General features: G+C 38.3%; 1 protein-coding gene across 10 annotated transcripts in view; it reads right to left on the reverse strand.

Annotated features, from left to right (window-relative positions):
- Bbs9 (Bardet-Biedl syndrome 9) overlaps positions 1-24,756 on the reverse strand; it is a 321,391-nt gene that overhangs the window by 177,652 nt on the left and 118,983 nt on the right. For 9 of the 10 annotated variants that reach the window (XM_048339489.1, XM_048339488.1, XM_048339483.1 and 6 more), the window contains 6 exons: positions 21,384-21,460; positions 19,153-19,206; positions 12,072-12,174; positions 10,629-10,733; positions 7,520-7,534; positions 1,993-2,133 (listed from right to left, as the gene is read on the reverse strand). In XM_048339489.1, the coding sequence (XP_048195446.1) occupies positions 1,993-2,133; positions 7,520-7,534; positions 10,629-10,733; positions 12,072-12,174; positions 19,153-19,206; positions 21,384-21,460 (495 nt within the window). The remainder of the gene's footprint in view (positions 1-1,992; positions 2,134-7,519; positions 7,535-10,628; positions 10,734-12,071; positions 12,175-19,152; positions 19,207-21,383; positions 21,461-24,756) is intronic. The other variant, XM_048339486.1, reaches the window with a different exon arrangement.

The following is a 24,756-nucleotide window of genomic DNA, read 5'->3' on the forward strand; positions in this document are numbered from 1 at the left end:
CTATTTCTAAACCAAGTAAGCAGACAACAAGCATAACATACCTATACTATCAAACCATCTAGTCCCAAGCCAGGAGGAATTACCCCAGCTTTCCTTCATATATGCAACCCAATTCATACCTTGCAGGGTAACCTCCCTGGTGAAAGGCATGTATGTTTACTCAGGTTCCAAATGAATTCATCTACCTAAGAAAAAGGATCAACTTCTCAGAAGCCAGGTGCTTAAAGAGCACCAATGAGTTGTCATTCAGCACACACTTTCCCACTATGTTTCCAGGGCAGAACAGGCCGCCACCAAGTAATTTATAAACTTGGGCAGCATTCTGCAAAGATAGTGGCTATTCCTTTTTTTTTTTTTTTTTTTTACAATCCAAACTTGTTGTATAAGAAGGGAAGGGAAGAGAAGGACAGAGGAGGGGAGGGAAGATGAGAAGGGAAGGGAAGGAGAAGAGAGGGGAAAGAAATAAAGCGAAAAGTTACTAGCAATATGTATATATATATATATATTCAAATACAATTCAAGCATAAAATTTAAATAATCATAATAAAAAGCACTTAATTTTAGAGACTTTTTATATAAGACTTTTTTAAGTACTTCAAATTAATGAAAAATAAATTTAGGGCATGCTAAGTAGTCATTAACAAAAGCTGGCTTTGCATAAAATCGTATTCTCCGTATTCTGAGTCCTAACTACAGACAGGAATCGGGGCGGGGCAGGGGGGCTTGAAAGAGGGAGAATGTTTCTCATAGCCAAAAGTGGTGATTTTTATTTTTTTAATCTTCAAATGGTTGTATAGGGGGTGGCAATTTAACACACCCATTTATGTGTCCAGTGCTTGATGGGTCAGCCCTTCCCCAGCTGTCACAAGGGTCTCACTTCCTTTCTCACACACAAGTGCTGAGTATTAGGACTGTACTTGTCCACCATTCCCTGGTCCTTTCATTCTCCTCTCATGACCTCCTCATCAAGACATGGATCAGCTTCCTGATAATCATTTTGTTAAACTGTACAAGTGCTGGTTTTTGTTTGCTGATTGGTTGGTTGTAGGCCTTGAACTCAGTGCCTGGGAGCTTTCCCTGAGTTCTTTTGCTCAAGGCTAGTGCTTTACCACTTTGAGCCACAGCTCAAACCCCCAAAACCACAGCTGGGTTTTGAGTGGTTAATTGGAGATAAGAGTCTCACAAAAACTTTTCTGCCTGGGCTGGCTTCAAACCATGATCCTCAGATCTCAGCCTCCTGAGCAGCTAAGATTATAGGCTTGAGCCACTGACACCCAGCCAAGTGCTGATTTTTAATGAAGGACTTGACTGGGTCTTTAATCCCCAGATTATTTTCTTTAATTTCACATCACAAGAAATTTAGTGGATATAAAACTTTGGAAACTTTGATTATAAAAGCTGTTTTATCCAATGAAAGACTTTGTCTTCTAAGCCACTGAGGAAGCAAAGTGACCCTGGAGAAGGTCCCGCCTTCCCCATGTGAATGTGAACATATGCTGTGGTGCATGTGCCCGCTGCACAACCAGGGCCACAGGAACCTGTGTTCCTTCCAGCTACTGTGGACACCTCAGCCCCAAGAGCACCTATTTTGAGGCTACTTTTCGGAGGACTAAAACTAGACTTTTGAAGGTACACTACAAAAGTCTACAGTGAAGATGAGATATATTCTTAGAAAGGGGACCCATCTAAAGATCTGTGACAAGAGGAATACTATATATTTACATTTCAGGCCAAAAAATTCCAATCTAAAAAAGAGACATTTGATGTTTTCTTTCTGAGTACTGAAGGAAAACAATTATTATAATAATTTTAATCAAGCTTAAAAGGCATACCTCATTATTTTGGTGATTTAAGCTATTCGCCTTTGAACAGGCTAACAAGAGGGAAAGATCCTCAAGGCACTATAATATCCTAACAGCAATTATCTGATAATTACCCACCATTCCAAGCTGCAGGATTCCATCTGAAATTCCTAACATTTCTGCTTCCTACCTGGGAAGAGGCTGAGCAGGTTCACTGTAGATTTGTTGGTGTCTATCGTGAGTTTGTGACTTGCAGTTTTTGAAGGCTGGTCTGGCAGGCAGACTAATTTCAGGGGAAGTCTAAATTTACATTGGATGACTCGAGGAATGCCTAAAATAAAAGAGACAACTATAGATAATTTGACAAATGGTTTGGCAGAGAATAATTTGTAGTTTGAGTAGCAACATACTAAGTTTATAAGCTTGCTGTCCACTCATTTTGTTTAGAATAACTGAAATAACTGTGGAGTACTGTTGTGATTTGTATATCTGTACTATGTCAAAAAAAAGAAGTCTTAAAAGGAGCATGAGTCTTAAGTCTACACATTTGGACACTACAAAAAAATCATACTTATTTATCCTCAATTATTGAAGCAAAGCTTTAAGATTTCTATAGCTTTCGCCTTAATCAAGAACTCAGTTAAGGGGCTGGGGATATGGCCTAGTGGCTAGAGTGCCTGCCTCGTATTCATGAGACCCTGGGTTCAATTCCCCAGCACCACATATATAGAAAATGGCCAGAAGTGGCGCTGTGGCTCAAGTGGCAGAGTGCTAGCCTTGAGCAAAAAGAAGCCAGGGACAGTGCTCAGGCCCTGAGTCCAAGCCCCAGGACTGGCCAAAAAAAAAAAAAAAAAAGAACTCAGTTAAAATTGTAAAGAACAAGAAACATTTTCTAGCCAAAGCATGTCAAGATTTTTTTAATTATGGAAGAATCATATTATATTAACAATTTTCAACATATTATAATGAAAGCAGAATTTTGTTCTTCAGTTTAACATGCCCATTTCACACATTTATATTAAGAACAGAGATTTCATATGTAAATTACATTTTTTCAAGCCATTTTATTTCATGCAAACTTTAAGTGATATTTTGAAAAGCTTAATAGTCATCTAATTGTCATGTATTTTTAATATTCACATACAGATACTGAAGTAGGTAACTGGATAACACAGAAATTTCCTACCCAAATTTAAACCTTTTTTTAATTATTCAATATTCCTATGTAGGGTGAAACTAACACCAAAGTAATTAAGCTCTCTACTTAAAAACTAGACTAGATAGGTAAACAGAATTCAGCCTACTGCCTTGTACTGTACAGAAATGGAAAAATCAAAATGCTCTACTTGATGGCTTCTTATATTAATCTGTCATTTCTGTATAGTAGGGAGAGTCAGCAATTTACAAACAGTAAAAGCAGAAGCAGCTAAAATCTGGAGGCAGAATCCCAACACAGGATCCCTAAGATCAGAAATCTATATTGTCCATGACAACTGACAAATGTTGTGTGGCTCAGTCGCCACTGAAGCTGGAAGCGAACTTCCCAGTCCTGTTAAGCACTGGGGTGTGGGAGACCATCCAGGCCATGAGTACACTGATAGATGAGGCCAATTAAATCCTTTTTCAGAGCATGTGGAGCATATTTGTCATTCTCTTCAACATATTCTACTATCCATCAAATTTTACATAGCTTACTTTTTGCTCATAAACCAACAGATGTTAAACTCACTTCTGGAACCCTAGCTGTATATTATAGCTAGTGTCTTTTACGGAAAGTCCTGGGGTATTATTTCCTGACATTCTGGGAGAGTTCAGAGGCAAATGTATTTGTACTTCACAATGATGAAATGTTTTATCTCAAAATATTATGGTAACATGATCTAAGATGCTTCCCAAACCACAACTATCAATTCTTTTTTTTTTTTTTTTTTTGGCCAGTCCTGGGCCTTGGACTCAGGGCCTGAGCACTGTCCCTGGCTTCTTCCCGCTCAAGGCTAGCACTCTGCCACTTGAGCCACAGCACCACTTCTGGCCGTTTTCTGTATATGTGGTGCTGGGGAATCGAACCTAGAGCCTCGTGTATCCGAGGCAGGCACTCTTGCCACTAGGCTATATCCCCAGCCCCACAACTATCAATTCTATCACAAAAAGAATTCTATCACCATACTACCTTTTCAACATTGGGAAATTTCCATCTACAACATATATGTCTAAATTATGAAAATGTGTCCACTGAATATGTTTCTGCTGCAACAAATAAATTACAACTTGAATTAATAAAGCCCAGAAAAAAAGAAAACAAAAATCTGTTCTCATCTCACCATTAGATGAACAGTGTAACAAAAGTAGGCTTCAGCTTCTGACAATTCTACCTTCACCCAGAGAGAGGCTATCCTCTACATACCTTCAACCAAATTCCACTTGTTCAAAAAATTTGCTACCAACATTTCTAAAAAATGATACCATGGACTCTACATCACTTCGACCAGGTACTAACTGAATTTATGATTTAAAAAAGTTAAACATTACTGAACCTATATGCTTGAAGAATATTACCATAAATCTGTGAGAACCAATAGATAAAGAAACTGATGATGTATATATATTTTTTCAGAAATAGAATGAATGGATTACAGCACTAATAAGCCTAGGAAGGAAATGCTTTATAGCTGAGTTCACAGTTCAGTGAGAGCAGTTTCTGATAATGTCACACAGGAGGGCAGGGGGCACAGTGTGCAGCTACTGAGATCAGCATTAATGACATCACACAGTAGAGCAGAGGGGACAGTACGCCATTGCCGAGATGGGTATTAATGACAAAGTCACACAGGAAGGTGGGGACACAGCACACAGTTGCTGAGATGGCATTAATGGAACATCACACAGTAGGGCAGGGGACACGGCGTACAGTTGCTGAGATGAGCATTAATGACATTACACAGTAGGACAGGGGCACAGTGTGCAGTTGCTAAGATGGGCATTAATGGCAACGTCACACAGTAAGGCAGGGGGCAATGTGTACAATTGCTGAGATGGACACTAATGACAATGTCCCAGAGTAAGGTAGGTGGCACAGTATGCAGTTGCTGAGATGGGCATTCATGACAATGTCACACCGTGGGGCAGGGGCACAGTGTGCAGTTGCTGAGATGGGCATTCATAACAATGTCACACTGTAGGGCAGGGGCACAGTGTGCAGTTGCTGAGATTGGCACCAATGACAATGTCACACAGTAGGGCAGGGACACAGTGCACAGCTGCTGAGATGGGTACCAATGACAATGTCACACAGTAGGGCAGGGGCACAGTGTGCAGTTGCTGAGATGGGCATTCATGACAACGTCACACAGTAGGGCAGGGGGCACAGTGTGCAGTTGCTGAGATGGGCACCAATGACAACATCACACAGTAGGGCAGGGGCACAGTACACAGCTGCTGACATCTGCAGAATATCTGCAAAAGTGTGTTCCTCCCTAGAAATGGTAAGCCTGTTTCACAGAACATTTGGAAAACATTACTTTGAAAGATGATGACACTCATACTTCATAAAGTGATTGTGGCTATTTTTTAAATGATGGCAGCTTGAACTATTTTACCATTAAGAGGAAATGAAAATGAAATTTTTTAGAAACCAGATTAAGGAAACCATATCTTTAGCAAAAAAAAAAATTAGAAAGCTACTATTTTATAGTACTTCCCATCAAATCGAAATCCAAGCATCTTGAAATACAATCTCTAATGTTTAGACACGGGTGTCTTATGAGAGAAAGATCCTATTGAGATTTACACTTGAGAAGCTTGAAGTAAAAGTGAGTTTTAATTACTCTTCAGGCTGTAACTATATTGAAGAACCTGAAGCCAAAGAACCACAGAGGCAGAAAGGGGTATATATAGGTATCTGTAAAGAAAAAGTAAATAATCACATGCATTTAGAGACTTCAAGGTTGCTCACAGAATGTCTATGTAGTTGAAAGAGCCTAACTGGGTCTAACTCTGCTCCCATTAGTCAGAGTTCCTCCCTGTGAATGGAAAAACAATCTCTATAGTTGGCTTATCCAATGCTCTCCATTTTCTCTCAGAAGAGAAAAAGAAAATTTTGACATTTATTTTACTTAGTTACTGACCTAGTCGTTCGTCAGACTGACACTGTTCAGCATTTGAGGGTTTTTTTTTTAGCCAAATACAACTACTCTCCCTCATACACTTCCCTTCCCCTAGGCTACCAGTTGAAATGGATAGTCACAACTACTGGGGGGCAATTCATCACAAAATTATTCAACACACATTGAAACCTTTCCTGACAGAATCGTTTTTCCAGAAAGATAATTTTAACTCTACCTGGCATATCCAAAAACCCAGGATCCCTGTCAAATGGGAAGCCAACTGTGCTTTTAAAGGAAAAAGGAATATGTACATGCAGATGTATTTTCTGGAGTAGAACTGCCCTGTCTACATATGACACATGTACATAATACCTCAGAACGCTTTCCAGGGCCTTATGAAGACAGGGCACTTGGAGCAGTAGCAGGGTCTGGTAGCCAGAACTTCCGTGATCCTTTCCTATTCTGTCTGGCTACACACTGTGCTTCATCTACAGTCATGTTTTACACTGCCCTGTCATGTAACTTTAATGCAGAAATAATGGAGACAAAGTCTTAGGGGACAACATAAAACTGCAGTAGCCTCCCTTTCCGCACTGAAAGCAGACCTGCTATCCCAGCAGGCTGGACACCCCAGGACAATAAAACACTCCTCTTTGAAACATGAAGCCCCCTGTGTAATACAGACCTACGTGGCAGCATATCAGGTTTTTACCCAATATCTCAACTCTGTTCCTTGAAGCTTCACTGGAATTTTAAGTGTATTGAAATCAACATTACTTCTGAATTCAAACATTAAATTGTCCCTAAATTATGATTATTTTTCTCATTGTTTGGGCTGAGTTAGCAGAGAGGGAAAAATGTCTTTCAACAATAACCTTCACTCATCTTTCAAACTTACTCACCTAAATAATATTGTGGTATTTACAAAACTTAACCCAAAATCTTAACTATATATAATCTTAAGAATTAAAAAGCATCTATTATGAATATCAGATTTATTATCTAAATTCTAACCTGACAAGTAAATTTTATGTTCATACCCTGCCAAGGCATTTCCACTGATAAATTAGATATCATGAAATATGCTAAGTATTAGCATTACCAAGCCTATTGGAGTAAACACTGAAGTATTGTGTTTTGATTATGGTTAATCATTATGACCAATATTGTTGCTTAAAATTTGTCTTAACAAATCATAGTGTGGTATTTATTTTATCATGAATGTATTGTATCCTGCAAAAATGAAGAAATCCATTTAAAAATCTGATACACACCTTTCTTTTTCCTTATTCTTTCATTACTCTGGGTAATACACGTGGCAATCAATGATTTTCAATAAGTTGTCAATGATATCTTTGATGGTTTTCAAGAAAGTCATTCTGTTCTTATTTCTAACTTGATGGTTTCTCACAACTCTGACACACTCATTTAATCAATAATTCTCCATGAAACGTATATGCTGCTCTCCAAGGCTGGGCTCAGTCTTGAGTTATCCTCAAGAAATTTGCATAATTAGAAGTTTATGAAGAATTCATTCATGGTATAAAACCCATCCAACTCATCGAAAATTTTAGTTTTGAAATTGTTTCTGCCCTAAATTATTTCTTCACTTACCATCAGGATTTCGATCTATCCAGCCAAAGCAATGGGTAAAGGGGTTGAAAGGAAAAAATGCAACAAATTATCCAAGGTAAAATTAAAACACTAGTTTAACATACCTCTGGTAAAATAACATTTAAATTTTCTCACATATAACCAGTGAAACCACCATTCAAAAACAAGTCTCCGTACTTGAAGAGTACTACCCAAATAAATGAAATCCAACAATGAGCTCACACTTCCATTCTCAGATGCCCATGTCAGAATGTTATTCCAGTCCACATGTAGCAAAAACAGGAAAAGATCTATGTTCTAACAAAAAGCAAAAGTTCTCAATCCCACACAACATTGAAAATAAGTAGACGAAAACAACTGAGTGAAGTCTAAAAACACACTAGGACCTTCAGTTACACACCTATAAACAGATCCCACTATTATGGAGTCATGTTCATTTGGGGACTGAGGGCTTATCTTGGTATTCATTCCCTTTCTATACTTTTTACATTAATTTTCAACATAATTTTATTAGAATATATTAACCACACAAAGAAGCTTTCTGTGATGCCTTCATATATGCATATAATGTGCTTTGGTCAAATTCAGCCCTTCTGTTATATTTTCCTATTCCTCTACCCCCTCTAATTTATAACCTGCATTCAACCAATCATATTTTGGAGCACTAATTTATCATTTTAAGTTCTTTTTATTGAAAAGCATAATAGCCCAAAATAGAAAATGCAATCATGAGCTCACAGATTGATTTTACAGTTTTTCATTAAGTACTATATACTACTTGTACAATGGGGTTTCATTGTGATATTTCTCTACATGTGTATAAGTTATTTGGATTAAATGTTCAGCCTGTTACTCTTTCTTGTGCCCCCTCACCACCTTTTTAGAACAACTGTTCATGAGTTTCATGTCTCTATTTACACACACACACATATATAAAGTTACTGATCATATGACCTCCCCATCCTCCTTTCCTTCCTACTGATCTCCCTTCAAAAGACAGTGCCTTTCTTAACACTCCTGCACTTTTATTTGGTCTATATTCTCTATTTGAGGAAGGTCATACAATACTTGTCTTCCTTTGCCTGGTATATTCACTTAACATGGTGATCTCCAGTTCCATCCCTTTTCCTACAAATATGCATATACTTGTGTGTGTGTGTGTGTGTGTGTGTGTGTGTGTGTGTGTCACATTTTCCTTATTTATCATCTGATGAGCAACTAAGCTGATTCCACAGCTATTGTGAATAGGGTAACTGTAAGTGTGAAGGCAGCTCATTTGCATGCTTACTTAACACATTGAGTGCTAACTTAACACATTGCATGCTTAGTTAACACATTCGTTGAAATATATATAAGATTAATAGAATAGGACCATTTGCAGTTCTGTTTTTACTTTCTTAAGGAACTTCCTCAGTGATTTCCACCATGATTGAACTCACCACCACCACCACCACCTTTCTCCTCTTATCCTTGACAGCACTTTACTGCTTGATTTCTTTTTTTTTTCCTTTTTTTTTTTTTTTTGGTGGGTCCTATGACTTGAATTTTGGCCCTGGGTGCTGTCCCTGGACTTTTGTGCTCAATGCTACCACCCTACCACTTGAGCTACAGCTCCCTTCTGGCTTTTTTGATAGTTTTAATGGAGATAAATGTCTCACAGACTTTCCTGCCTAGGCTGGCTTCAAGTCATGATCCTCAGATCTCAGCCTCCTGAGTAGCTAGGATTACAGGTGTGAACTATCAGCATCCAGGTCCACTTAGTTTCTGACTGGGATGAGGAAGAATCTTACTGTCATTGTAATGTGCATTTACTTTCTGGTTATAGATGTTGAACATATTTTCATGCATTTATCAGCCATTTATATTTCTTCTTTGGTTCCCCAATTTATCCACCCATTTGTTAACTGGATTGTTTTCTCTTTTGGTGATTAATTTTTGGAGCACTTCCTTAATCCTAGGTATTAGTTCCCTCAGTCAATGAATAGCTGGAAAGATTTTCTCCCATTCTATGGGTTGTCATTTGATTCTGATGATTTTCTTCGCTGTGCAGAAGCTCTTGAACTTGATGCAGTCCCCTTGTCAATGCTTGCTATTATTTCCTATGCAACTGGAGTCCTACTCAGAAAGTTGCTATCTAAGGTTACAACTTCAAGGGATTTCTCAATGTTTTTTGGTTTGGGTTTTTTTTTTTTTTTGCAGTTTCAACATTTCTTGTCTTACATTAAGACCTCTGATTCATCTGGAATTGATTCTTTACAGGATGAGAGACATGGGTCTAGTTTCAGTCTTCTACACATGGATATCCAATTTTCCCAACACCAATTATTGAAGTTATTGTTGTTTTCTCCAATGTAGGGTATTGGTGCCATTGTCAAAAATCAACTATAACTGTGTAAACTTATTTCTGGATTTTCTGTTCTATTCTATTGATCTATGTGCCTGTTTTTGTGCTAGTATCGTGATTTTTTTATGACTTTATTGTATGATTTGAAGACAGGAATCATGATACCTCCAGTATTGTTCCTTTTGCTCAGGATGGCTTTGGCTATTTGGAGTCTTTCATGCTTCTACATAAATTTTAAATTTATTTTGTATTTTTGTGAAGAATAACACTGGAATTTTATGGGGATTTTACTGAATTTATAAAGTGCTACAAGTCAATACTAGAATTAATACTGTTTTCACAATATTTATTCTGCTGATCCATGATCATGGTAGGCCTTTCCATCTTGTATTATCTTCAATTTATTTCTTCAAAGTTGTAGTTTTTACTTCATTGGTCTTTCCTTAGTTGGGCTTACGTGTAAGATTTTAGCTTTTTGAGGTTATTATGAACAGGATTAAAAAGAATAGGACACCTATTCTTTTTTGTATACTGGCTTCATATCCTGTTATTTTACTGGAAGTGTTTATCTGATCTAAGAGATTTTTGGTGGAGACGTCAGGGTCAAGTATAGGACCCTATCATCTGCAAATAAAGATAAGCTGACTTTTTCCTTTCCTGCTTATATTCCTTTTTTTTTTTTAACCTTCTCTTGCCTTATTGCTGTGGTTAGGAATTCAAGCCCTATATTCAGTGAAAGTGGAGTATGAATCACTCCACGTTTACCTGTTGGTCTGGTGTAAGAGACAATAGCATTTCCTTCCAATTCTGAAGGTGTGTAACTTCTTCTCAGATACACAGAGAGGGCCACTGTGCTAGACATCTGGGGTTCTGGAAGAAATGTAAACGCAGCATAAGTTACATGTGGGGAAGGCACTATTAGCTAAAGTTCATGAGGCACACACAATATGGCATGTGCTGCTGTAAGCACTTCTGCATAGAGTAACATAATCTTCACAACAACCTACAAGGCAGGTACCATGTGTCACAATAACAGAATACAGAGAGTAAGGTTATACAGCTAATAACAGGGCTAGGAACTGACTGATGAATGTGGTATCTAACACTGTGTCACTTGTTCTACTTTCCAAACACAATGAAGCAGAGAAACATGCTCAGCAGGAAAGAGAAGGTGGGGACAAAGCAGTATATCCTCACAGCTTTGACAGCCTGCAAGTGAGGTTTTAAGAGGACTGGATCCAGTTGTGTGTAGACTGCATGCCTTTCTGTGTAAGGCATTTGATCCTTCAGTCTGTATTAAAAAGGCACTAGAGATTTTTAATTATAATAAGTTGCTCTAAATATGTTTTAGAAAGATAAATTGGAAGTACTGCAAAGAAAAATTAGAAATGGAGAATCTAATAGTTGGCCATCATTTACAACATTACATCACTCAATCATGTACTTGAGGAATATTTACTGAGTTCCCACGAGTGTCAGATAGTCAGGGAAGGCCTGGTAATGCAGAGGCCCATAATAGGGACAGGAGCCTTGGCTAAAAAGCTAACCAACAAAATAAATAGAGGCTTGAAAGATAACTAAAACAACCCTTTAACGGGGCTAATGATGCCTTGGGTATAAGTGATTGGGAATGAGAGATACTATACAAAGAAATCTTGCTAAGCATGGCCACTTAGGACATGCCTACTCTTTCAGACATTATTGCAGTTATTTTATATGGATTCGTTTTCTAATTAAATCCTCAAGCAACCCTGAAACACGGATATTATTATCCTCCTTTGCCAATTAAAATAGTTGGGCCTCTAAGTGATTAGTAAAGTACTTTGCCAATTACACATCAAGTGAGTTTAAGAGCTAGGATTCAAATCAGGCCAAACTTCAAAGCCAGGATGCTTTCTTCTAACATACTGATTCCATAAATAGGTCACTGGCAAAACAATAAAGAAAGCCATGCAAATTATAATATTATATAATAATAGGTCCAACTAGTTAAGGAAAGCACTTAGAAATATGCAATCCTAACCAATTACTGATTAAATATCTTTGCTTGATACTTTGAGGGAAAATACAACAAGCAGAATAACACAGTTACTGATTTTAGGAAGGTCTATCTCACTGTTTAGGTAAGAAACATGCCATGAAATAGGCACTAATATTATTTTTTAAGGTCTTACACCAAAAGACTTCAAACTAAAATGAAAAGCTTACCCATAAATTCAAAGGTGAATTGATCACAAGTCAATACTAGTGGTGGCTGCACATAGACAGACAATTTGGCTTTATGCAATACCACTCGATTCTGTAAGGTAACCTAGGGAAACAGAAGTATTTATTAATATAAAATTATGTTTTATCTGAACAAACAGACCATCAAAACCACCTAAAAATCACTAGTAAATAATTGGTAAGCATGATAAAATAAGTAATTACAAAACATGAGTACAAACTGTGCAAAGGAGTTGAGCAGATTTTTCTCCAAAGAAAGTTTTAAAAGAAATGAGGGAGGATGTAACAAATTATACAAGAAATGTACCCACTGCTTTACTATGAAACTGTAACCCCTCTGTACATCACTTTGACAATAAATATCTATCCAAAAGACCACAAACATAATCACACTAAAGCCACCAGCACAACAATGTTCATCGCAGCACAATTTGTCATAGCTAGGATCTAGAACCAACCCAGATGCCCCTCAGTAGACAAATGGATCAGGAAAATGTGGTACATATACACATGGAATTTTATGCCTCTATCAGAAAGAATGACATTGCCCCATTTGTAAGGAAATGGAAGGACTTGGAAAAAGTTATACTAAGTGAAGTGAACCAGACCCAAAGAAACATGGACTCTATGGTCTCCCTTATAGGGAATAATTAACACAGGTTTAGGCAAGTCACAGCAGAGGATCACAGGAGGCCAATAGCTATTCCCTCATGAACACATAAGATAATGCTAAGTGAAATGAACTCCATGTTATGGAAACAATTGTTATATCACAGTTGTAACTACTTTCAAGGTGCCATATGTAAATGTAGCCTCTTATTATTGATGATCTAATCTTGTATCACCTTCCTGTGCTTGTACATACACTATCTCTGTATCTTATCTGAGTATATTGGAAACCGTGTATACTGGTATTACAACTAGGAAATTGGAAGGGAATACCAAAATCGAGAGAGACAGGGTAAAAAAAAGACAAACAACTACAAAAGCAATACTTGCAAAACTGTTTGGTGTAAATGAACTGAACAACTCATGGGGGAGGCGGGAGGAAGGGAAAGGAGGAGGGGGAGGGGGGAATGAGGGACAAGGTAACAAACAGTACAAGAAATGTATCCAATGCCTAATGTATGAAACTGTAACCTCTCTAATTCAGTTTGATAATAAAAAATATTTTTAAAAGACAATAAACAATTATTAAAATTTTATTTTTAAAAAATTATACTAAGTGAAGTGAGCCAGACCCAAAGAAACATGGGCTCTATCGTCTCCCTCATAGGGAATAATTAGCACAGGTTTAGGCTAGTCACAGCAGAGGATCACAAGAGCCCAATAGCTATACCCTTATGAACACATAAGATGATGATAAGTGAAATGAACTCCATGTTGTGGAAACGACTGTTTTATCACTGTTGTAATTACTTTCAACATGCCATGTGAAACCGTAGCTTCTATTGTTGATGATTCTCTTGTATCCCCTTCCTGTGGTTGTACCTGCACTACCACTGTATCTTATCTGAGTACATTGGAAACTGTGTATACTGGTATTAGAACTATGAAAGTGGAAGGGAATACCAAAATCGAGAGACACAGGATCAAAAGACAAACGATTCCAAAAGCAATAGTTGCAAAACTGTTTGGTGTAAACTGACTGAACAACTTAATGGGGGGGGGGAGAGGGAAAAGGGGAGGAAGAGGGGGAAATGAGGGAGGAGGTAACAAACAGTACAAGAAATGTATCCAATGCCTAATGTATGAAACTGAAATCTCTCTGTACATCAGTTTGACAATAAAAAAAAGATGAGTACTGTGCATGTGCAGAGATACTAGTATTTTTAGCAATTAAGGAAATAAGAACTGAAGCCACAATGACACACTACACTGTACATGTAGGTGTGAACCATGGCATAGAGGAACTGGAATCCTTATGTCCTACTACTAGGAATGTAGAGCAGTACAGCCACTGAAGAACAGTTTTCAGCATACATTTACAACACTGCCTCACAATTCCATGCAAGGGAAATGAAAACATCCACTCAAATACTTGGACAAAGATTTGTAGTCACATTTCCATAATATAAACAGAGTGAAAACAATCAAAATATCAATCACGGGCTGGGGATATGGCCTAGTGGCAAGAGTGCCTGCCTCATATACATGAGGCCCTGGGTTCGATTCCCCAGCACCACATATACAGAAAACGGCCAGAAGCGGCGCTGTGGCTCAAGTGGCAGAGTGCTAGCCTTGAGCGGGAAGAAGCCAGGGACAGTGCTCAGGCCCTGAGTCCAAGGCCCAGGACTGGCAAAAAAAAAAAAAAAAAAATCAATCACAACAAGCTGATAAAGAAAATAAATCTCTTTAAAATAAATCTCAATAAAATAAATCTCTTTAAAATGAAATAATACTTCGCCAAAACAAATCCTTAAATGAAGTACTAACACCTGCGACATGACCTAAGTAACCTTTGAAAAACATTACCCTAAGTGAAAGAACCCAGTCACAAACAACTTACTACGTAACTCTATAGGAAAGGTAGAGACCAAGCAAATCTACAGAAAAATAAAATAAACTAGCAGTTGTTTCAAAGTGAGAGGCATGAGGAATGATTAATGGATGTGGTGTTTGAAACAGAAGCAAACAATCTAAAATTGGATGTGGTGTGGCTGGCCAATTCTGCAAAGACACCAAGAACCCTCAAACAAGGTACACTGTGGAGTGTATATGACTTATATCTGAGTAAGGCTGTTAAAAATGTCTATCAAAAAAATATAACCCTGCCCTCATGACTACTGATTAACTGCCTCCTTAAATAAAAGGGCTTATTCTTATTATAGTTAGATTGTTGTCAATTATTCATCTTGCCTAGTTTCAATATACTTCTTATATCTTACTTAGGTAGATTGTTCATTAGGCTAGATACATATCAAAGCCCTGCATTTTTTCTATGGTTAATCACAAAAATACACAGCATAACTAATTTGAAAAGTACCAAAGAATAGCAAGATTAATTGTTGCACTTCTAAGGTGGCTGTCCTTACAAACTTGTGCTCTGGATTGATGACATTAATAAAATCCCCTTGGGCTAAGGAAATTGATGGCTAGGCCATATGGGGCAAGAGCTGGCCTGTGACAATGTAAGTGTGGGTACAGAAAGTCAGCACTCCCTCCCTCCTCTGACAATGTCAGTAGAATCTCTTAGCCTCGAGGATCGTTACTGGGCTGTAGAGCAGAGGGCCTCCTTCTCAGGCTATCAGAAAGAAGTGTAAAGACCTAGCCTCCACTGGCCAAGTGCTGTCTTTGGATTTGGTCTCCTGGAAGTTCTGCTTAGTTGTATAGTCTGTCTTAGAGGAGTTTCTCACATATGGCTGGTGTGGTAAACTAAACCAACTGAGTCAGAATCTCCAGGGGCAGACACAGTAGTAGTACTTGTATAGCTTCCAGGGGACTCTGTACAACCAAGAAACACTGGGTGATTGGTCCTTGCACTCCTATGTGCTATGGAGCAGTCTGCCTTGTTAACATGTTGTACACACATCATTATTAAATGATGTGGTGCAAGTGCATTCTTATTTTTAAGAATGATGGTTTTGAATTTTAAGTAAAAGGCATGTATTACTTATGCCTTAACATTATATACATGCAGTTAAGAGTCAGAAAATGTCTTATATTAACTTTAAGGCATGTATTAAATACAGCATAAAAACAAATCAAACAAAAATTTGACCTGCAAAATAAGTCTTAAAAGAGAATTACTACAGTTTCACATGGCATGTTGAAAGTAATTACAACAGTGATATAACAGTTGTTTCCATAACATGGAATTCATTTCACTTAGCATTATCTTATGCATTCATAAGGGCATAGCTACTAGGCTCTTGTGTTCATCTATTGTTGATGATCCTCTTGTATCCTCTTCCTGTGTTTGTATTCGCACCATCACTGTATCTTATCTGAGTACATTGGAAACTGTATATACTGGTATTAGAATTAGGAAAGTGAAAGGGAATATCAAAATCGAGAGACAAAGAATAAAAAGACAACTCCGAAAGCAATACTTGCAAAACCATTTGGTGTAAACCAACTGAACAACTCAGGGGGGGCAAGGGAAAGGGGGGAGGGGGGAATGAGGGAGGAGGTAACAAACAGTATAAGAAATGTATCCAAGGCCTAACTTATGAAACTGTAACCTCTCTGTACATCACTTTGACAATAAATAAGAAAAAAAAAAGAGAATTACTGATGCAAACAAATAACCACAGCAAATGAACAATGAGTTCTTGCTTTCACTTTGTAAACTCTGTTAGAACATGAAATAATTGGTACTCCACAAATAAAACTTCCAGGAATGTCTAAGCTCTGTAAATAACCTAGTACCTCTTCAGTAGAACCTTAATGGTAACTGTGACAGGAAGAAGCGATGTGTGGCATGGATTGCCATTTCTCAAACAGCTAGCTAGTCCACTAAGCAAATAAAGACTATGTAAGTATGTTTCCATTAACAATAACATTATTGGTATGCATATATACTTTTATATAAAATTAATAATAACAGCCATACAAGATTTCTATATTCATGAACCAGGCAAGTAATGCAGTTATTTGCAATATGTCATTGACTCTTCCCAGTAAGGTAAGTACTGTCACATGCATTGGACAAAGAAGAAACCTGGATCACAGGGTTCTGAGTGATGTGCCCAAGGTCACTGTAACATTGGTGGAAAAGGCACAACTTAACCTGTTTGCCAGACTCTAAGTCCAGGCCTTTCACCAGCAATATTTGAATCACAAAGTAACTTCACAGATGAAAAAAAGGAGTCCCATGTTACAATTTGAAAATAGAAGTTCAGAAAAATCCAAACAAAACAAAACCAACAAGCAAAAAAAGAAATGGCTACTGAGCCAATAATGCTGGAAAGCTAGACCTGGAGAAAGCTAGACAGGAGCGTCTAAGTTTGTGTTTCTTATTGGGAACTGAAACTCCTTCCAGTGGCAATGAACGCTTTGTAAGGGGCAGACATTCTGACTCTGCCTGGCATAATGGCGTCTTCTTTGACACAAATCACACAACTCTGCATTGTTACTGGGAGGGTATGCATTAGATTCAGATGCACAATCATGATAGCTCCGTACACAGATTTATCGAACCCTAACAATCAGCAAAACACAAATCAAAGAGATGGGACAAAAATAACTATAGTAACAAAGAATGGCTGTGTGGGAGCCAAAAGGAGAATTACAGACTTGGCTAAATCATAAACCTTGTATTTTAAAAGGAAAATAATTATAGAATATTAAGGGGAAAATATAAAATGTTAATACAAGAATTTTCCATGCTATTTTCCTCTTCTAACAAAATGAAATCTAATACTTAGGAAATATAATACAACTTTTTTATCCTAGATATCTAAATATGGCTCCACAGGCCAGGTATGAAGCACCTCTCAGCCTTGCTGCCTGGAACGAATGGTCACGCATCAGGCACACATATTCAAGGTAGCCACATCTTCATTCACTTGGAACGGATGGAAATTTTTTCTCAATTAACAAGATTTATTACGATGGAAACTTGCATGGTTATATATCTTGGCTGCCGTTGTTATAAAGGGCTATAAGGGGAGATTTATAGCTGAAATTTGTATAGAAACTGTGAGACAGGGTGAGGAAACCGCTATGTCTGCTGTGTGAGGCCAGCCAACAACCCTACTGTATTCTTTCTATGCTTTCATAATGGCGGTGAGAGAACTAAGAACTAAGAACTAAGCATTCTCAAATTTAGTAAATGCATTTCCGTAACAGAGGAGAATTCTTCAGTAATGCTAGCCATCATTCTAGGTGGCTATCACTACACTGAATCTGAGATTCAGAGCCACCTAGAATGATGAATCTGAGATACAGTGTAGCCAGAGCAACTTGATCTATTTTAGGTACAAGACGTCTTTTAGCACTTGCACTGCGCTCCTGGATTCTTATGTGCCCATGTCTGTGCAAGGTTATCACATAGGTATAAAACAGGCTTTCCACATACAAACGTACAGATCATTCCTGAAATTTCACACTTTTATTCTTGTTTGATTTCTTGCCACTAATGTCTTTCCACACTTAGAAGTATTAATGAGATCGAGCCTTTGATTGAATAGGGAAGGCAGACTAGGGAAAGACCACCCTTGTTTCCAGTGGCAAGAATCCAAAATAATTAGCTTAGGAAACTGTTGTAAGATGGTCTGCCTTCAACTTTGACCAAAGATCTCCACACTTGGGCCACCCGCTGGTCCAGTGTAAGCGAACACAATTGGTAAAGCCTGGTTCCCTGTTAAGCTGCTCCAAGGACAGCAACTCATAATCTAAGAAAATACCAAGTCTCATCCAAGTTTGGACTGTGTGAATCGCCAAAATCCACATCTCTTCTTGGCTCCCAAGGTCTGGGCAGTGATAAATATTTTCAGCTTAATAATGTGCTGACTGATTACCACACTATAACCTAAATGCCTTAAGAGGGTTCTAAATTTGAGTTCTAGTTCTAAAAGTCTACAATGACAAGACTGAAAATCTTAACCAAAACCACATCCTCCACATTCTATCTTTCCAGGACTATCAATTTGTCATTACTCTATTTTGTGGCTTCTTCATTTTCAATTTTTTTCTAAAAATACATCCATTTAAAGCTAACACTGTAGTACATAAATGGAAATTATTTTCAAACACACATAGACACAAGAATGATGCTCTAAGTATTCATCATGTCACAGCTGACTGTGACCATGTTACAGTAAACCATGCAAGAGTATATAAGCTAGGCTACTGTGAATGAAGACACTATCCCTATAGCTGATTGAAAACATCAAGTTCATTTCTAGAGACAAGAAGTACAGTCCATGCTATGCCCATAAATGAGGGGAAAGGTATGACCATTATTCACTCTATATACATATTACTCAAGTACAATAATCCATTTTATATTTTCTTTCTTCAATTTCCCAAGGCTGCTTCTGGGAAATAATAGTGATAGACATGAGGAAATACATAGTATTGTTTGCATATAAATACAGTCTAAAATCTGATACCATACCTTAACTGTGATGGAAGGAACAAGGTCGGTTCCAAGTTCAACATCAGTGGCTTGCTATAGACACAAAATTGAGAAGAAAAAGTAGAAAAAAATGAATTTCAAGGTTACTCAGCATAATTGACTACACAGATATATACAATATACACTTCCCCACCATCAACTAGGGTACAAACCAGGAAGCTTAACACTCTAATGACAGACTACAGAGGCAGTGCAACCATGTGGACAATCAGAATGTGAGCAATCATGGGATAATATTCAGAAACCCACTCCTCAAAAAGGAATCCAGTATCTGATCAGATCATTGTATTTCCAAATTTGCCAAAATGTTGGAAAACTCTATTACCTTGCTCTTTATATATGAAAACTCCTCTGTATTTCCCAGGAAACCCTGTGCCATACCATTATCTAAGAGTTTCATTTTATTTGGATTAACAACATTATCTCAGATATATGGCTAATGATATGTTCAGCAGCATTACAACTAGAAGGTATGGAGGTTTTGTTACTAGAGCATATCATAAACAAATTCAAAAGGCCCTTTTTTGAGTATTACTTTAGGTTACCTGGCCTAGCCTCTTAAAAAATGTGAATATCTACTTATATATAACTTGGCACAATGACAGAAATACACTGAGAGGGAGAAATGCTCAATATGATAGAATAAGATCAAGGGGTAACATTTTCTAATAATACCCACATAAACTCCCATGGAACAATTAAGATCAGACCATCATATCCAGCTTTCCTCTGTTGAGATGAAGTTTTTCTGTCTAGGCTGGACTCAAACCACAATCCTCCCTGTCCAACCAAGTGGCTAGGATTATAGGCAGAATCATGGTCCCTAGCAGAAGGTTCAAATCCTACTTAAGGCTCCATAGAAAATCATCGTTTAACTGTGATTCAGCTGCTCAGTCAGGAAGATGAAAGAGATAGAGATAGCAAAGTCTCCACTACAAAAGACTCCATTCTAATATAAATTACGATATTTCCATTTTTGTTATGTGTGCTTTTATAAGAGATTCAAAATAAAATGGGAATTAAGGCCTTTGTTCCAATACTGTGTCATCTAAAATGCAGGAATGTTTCAGATTCAGTTACTTATGGATCTAGAAGAGACACCAATGCCTCCTGAAATCCATGTCTACAAACCTCGGTATTTCAAGAGCAGTGGTCCTTTGGGAACATGAAGTTATAATCAGGGAAATGGCTATAGGAAGACATCATGGTATCAAAGCCACATAATTTGTTAGGCAAATGCCTTCCAATAGAACAAAAGTGATAATCTCAAGAAATATTCTATGAAGGAAATAGTGGCCAAGGAAAATGGAGCTAGGAAGAGAACATGAAGTTCCGAGAGGAGCACTGGGGCTGCAGCAGGAATCAAGCACTGTGATGTCACACTGCTGCATTGGGGCCTTTCCCTACCAGGACCCATACTGCACCAAGCTCACTGAAGCTTCAGTGAAATCTTGTGAGGTAAGATATTCATCTAGATTGAAATTATCTCAATACTATGGTACTGAGAAAACTAAGAAATAAGGCACATTAGAACAAGACTGAGAACCTTTTCTACTACTCCTCCTCATTCCCCTCGCTGTTTGTCTGAATGGAAATCCTGCAAAGAAGTCCCTTACTGGTACTGAAAGAACAGAAATGTTTTGTCTAAAATTAAGTAACAAAGCCTAAGTCAGAAGTTTGGGGGGCTGGAATACAGCCTAGTGGTAGAGTTCTTGCCTATACTATACATGGAGCACTGTTCGATTCCTCAGCACCACATTCATAGAAAAAGCCAGAGATGGCACTGTGGCTCAAGTGGTAGGTAGAATGTTAGACTTGAGCAAAAAGAAGCCAGGGACAGTGCTCAGGCCCTGAGTTCAAGCCCCAGGACTGGCAAAAAAAAATGTTCTGGGGATTTGCTTTAGTGCAGGCATTGAGACTTAAGCTCTAGACCGTTTGTTAGTTCAGCTTCCTTGCTCACAGCTGGTGCTCTATTACTTGAGCCACACTCCTGCTCAGCTTTTTTTGCTGGCTATTTTGGTGATAAAGTTTCATGGACTTTTCTCCCTGGATTGGCTTCCAACCACGATCCTCCAGATCTCAGCCTCCTGAGTAGCGAGGATCACAGGCACAGGACATGAGAATTCAGGTTCTTCCCTGAAGCTTTTAAGGGAATGCCCTTAGTTTAAACAATACATATTTATCTCAATTCAAAATATGTAAATACCTACAGACACTGAATCAAAGTTAGGAGAAACTGTGACAGAAACTTCCAAATCATCTTCTTTTTCAGTTGTAGGCCAAACACCTATAATTTAAAAACAAAAATAGGTATTTAATGATAAAGTAAATCTGCTATATATAGTATTAAGTTCATATCATACATATAAACTGTCTCATAAACACTCACAAGTTTAAAAGATAATACATTAGAATTAGAAACCTGATACCAATTCTTTCCCTCTACAATACTATAAAGAAAACTGGCTTCATCCAAAGATATTAGCTAAGATCTGAGCCACTGACTGACCAGTATTGTGAATTTTAATGACCTCTCCTTAGCTATTAGTGACATTAGAAGAATCTTTTTGAAGGTAAGTTGGCTGTAGCTATCAACATGAAAATATAGAGCACTGTGACTTCGTAATTCTACTGTCTGTTGTTCATATCTGTCATTTCAACGACCTGCAGTATCGAAGTTCAAAAAAAAGACAGCTCAGGAAGAAAAAGTTCATGACATTCCATCTCCAATTAACCTGAAAAAAAGCTGTGCAGGAGGCATGGCCCAAGTGGTAGAGTACCAGGCATGAGCAAGAAAGCTGAGTGAGAATGCAAGGCTCTGAGTTCAAACCCTGCTGCCGTAAGAGGTGGTGGTGGAAGAGGAGGAGCAAGATGAAGAGCAGGCCAGGTGCTGGTGGCTCATACCTAAAATTCTAGCGATTCAGGAGGCTGAGATCTGAGGATCACTGTTTGAAGCCAGCCTGGGCAGAAAAGTCCCTGGTGAGACTCTATCTCTAATTAATGACTTAAAACCCAAAGTGGAAATGTAGCTCAAAGTGGTAGAGTGTCTGTCTTGAGCAAAAAGAGCTCAGGGTTAATGCCCAGGCCCTAAGTTCAAACCCCACAACTGAGAAAAGAAAAAGAAAAAAAAAGAGAGGAGTAGGAGCAGAGGCAGCACTAGGGCTGGGCCAGCTAGAGATACATTTTAGTTCTGCCTGAATTTCTACCACTATATCCACTGCTGTGGTCTGGATGGGCTTTGCATGAGCCCCAAAGGTTCACAGGAGAAGCTTGAAGCCCAGTGCAGAGTGATGGGAACTCTAAGAGGCAGTGACCTTAAGTCACTGAGGGCCTTGCCCAGGAAGCTGATATAGATCTCATGGAACCTAGCTCATTCTTTACAAGTGGTTTGCTATTAAAAAAAAAAAAAAGACAGGAGACTAGCCCACCCCTTCTCCCTGGCTCCATCTTGCCATATACCTTCTTCTTCTCATACAGCCTTCTGCCACCTGCTATAAGGTCCTTAACTAGAAGAAAGTCAGTACTGGTACCATATCCTTTTACCTCCAGAACTGTGACCTAATAAATCTGTCTTAAAAATGGCCTTAAAATACATGCTATTTTCATCATTTTAAATGTTTACATTGCACAATGGGAAATTACAAATGGCAGATACGAGGGAGTGCAGGTACATGCTTCTGGGAAAGCTTTTCCCTACTAAGAATGGGTGGCCGAAACTGTGGACAGCACTTAGTGGTGTTACTGAATCAGATTTCACACAGAGAGGAGTCATCCCCTTCGGCCACGAAACCTTCCCACCATTGCTACAAACCCTGAAGGGAATTTTCTCAAGTTAGCAAGAATACAAAATGCTGCTCAATGCCCCGCTAATAACCATTCTTCAATGCTTTACTAAAAGGGGCCCAGTTTCCCTCTTAGCAACAGAATGCTACAAGAAACCCTTGCATTTCTCAGCCTATCTGCAGGCTGGTTCAGGGTGTGGCTTTCAGGAAGGCTCCTCCCAGGACTGACTCAGCTGCAGATGTGAGGGCAGAAGTTCCAGAAGCAAGCCTGGAGCAACAGATGACACTGGGAAGGAAGAAATCCAAATCCCCCCCCCCCCCCCGCCCCCGGTGATAATGGAACTGCCAAGCCACCCTAGGGCTCCCAGCACTGGGCTTTTTTTACAGAAGAAAAAAAACAAACCTAAGTTGTCCTATTTGGGCATAGCATTATAATAACCCCAAACAAACCAAGCCCAAGTGCTCCCAGGACACAGCCAGAGCATCCACTTCACTTAGCCCAGACACAAGTCATGCAGTGCAGACTCTTCCAGGAGCCCACACTTCTGCTCCCTCTCCCTTCAGAAGACACAGTGTGGGGCCTGGCTTAAAGCTGTTCCCAATACTCCTGCACTCCAGGGGGGAGAACATGGTCAGTTTCCTCAATTTCATGAAGGAACTCCATCTTGGAAAGAGCCTACAAGCAATGTTCATTCACTACTGCTAACAAGAGTGCCTGGCTGGATTCACACTAATGAGCCAAGTGTGGAATCCATGAGCTATACACAAAATTATGACTATAATTCCATGCTTACAACATACATTCCTCATATAACTCACATGCATAAACCAGTTTCAAGCACACTTTATTACAGCAGATAATATGCACCATGTGTACAACAAAATGTACTCTTTAAATTGGCTTTAAATTGCTGCAACTCTTCCTTTGAAAAGTTTTAAACAGCACCCACAAGACCATGAACTTTTCTTGCATGTTAAAACCACTGTACTAAAATAAGTGACATTAAAATGAAAAAAAGAGGTCATAAAAAAGTCCAAAGTTTTAATTTTTCATAATCTGTAACAAAAAATGGTATTTATACAATTGCAGATATTTTATATGAGTACAGTATACCAAGCCTTCTTCCATATCCAAAAATAAAATGTTTTAAAAGCTTCTCCTCTGAAAGAACTTCTCTTTGCTTCTTTAACAATGGTAGCACAGAAGGATTAGGAACTTCGAACATTAAAATTTGAGATGATGTCAATAATGAATTGTGCTCAAGTCTGCAGAGACTTCCCTAGGGCAATGAGCACTCATTTCCACATACACAGAAGCAAAACAGCCCAAACTTCCTTGCTCAAGGGCATCTATGGCCACGAAGAAATCACTTTCAGCTGTAATAGGGGTTCCTAAGAAATTTCGTATGCAATTAATGTTGATCAAACTCCCAATAGCACATTGCTTATGGAAAGGGCAAAAATCTCATGATGTAAACCATAAAACACACAGACACACACACATATTATTTAAAAGACTCTAGAATTTCATAAACATAATACTACTCTTCTCCAATTATACTTACAATGACAAAATCAGTCTTATAATTCAATTAATCTCCCAAATATTGATACAAACAATGGGAAGATCATGTATATTGCAGTATGACACATCCAATTTTAACCATGTTCTATAGGCCTGGGGAGAGCTGACAACAAGTCAGTATTAACTAATAGGAGGCACTTAAACACCTCAGTCTCACTGGTTTACTTTCAAAACTTTCTAAGAGAATGTGTGAAGCCAAAGAATAACAATTTCATT

The sequence above is a fragment of the Perognathus longimembris genome, chromosome 2 (assembly GCF_023159225.1).
Source record: "Perognathus longimembris pacificus isolate PPM17 chromosome 2, ASM2315922v1, whole genome shotgun sequence".
NCBI lineage: Eukaryota > Metazoa > Chordata > Mammalia > Rodentia > Heteromyidae > Perognathus > Perognathus longimembris.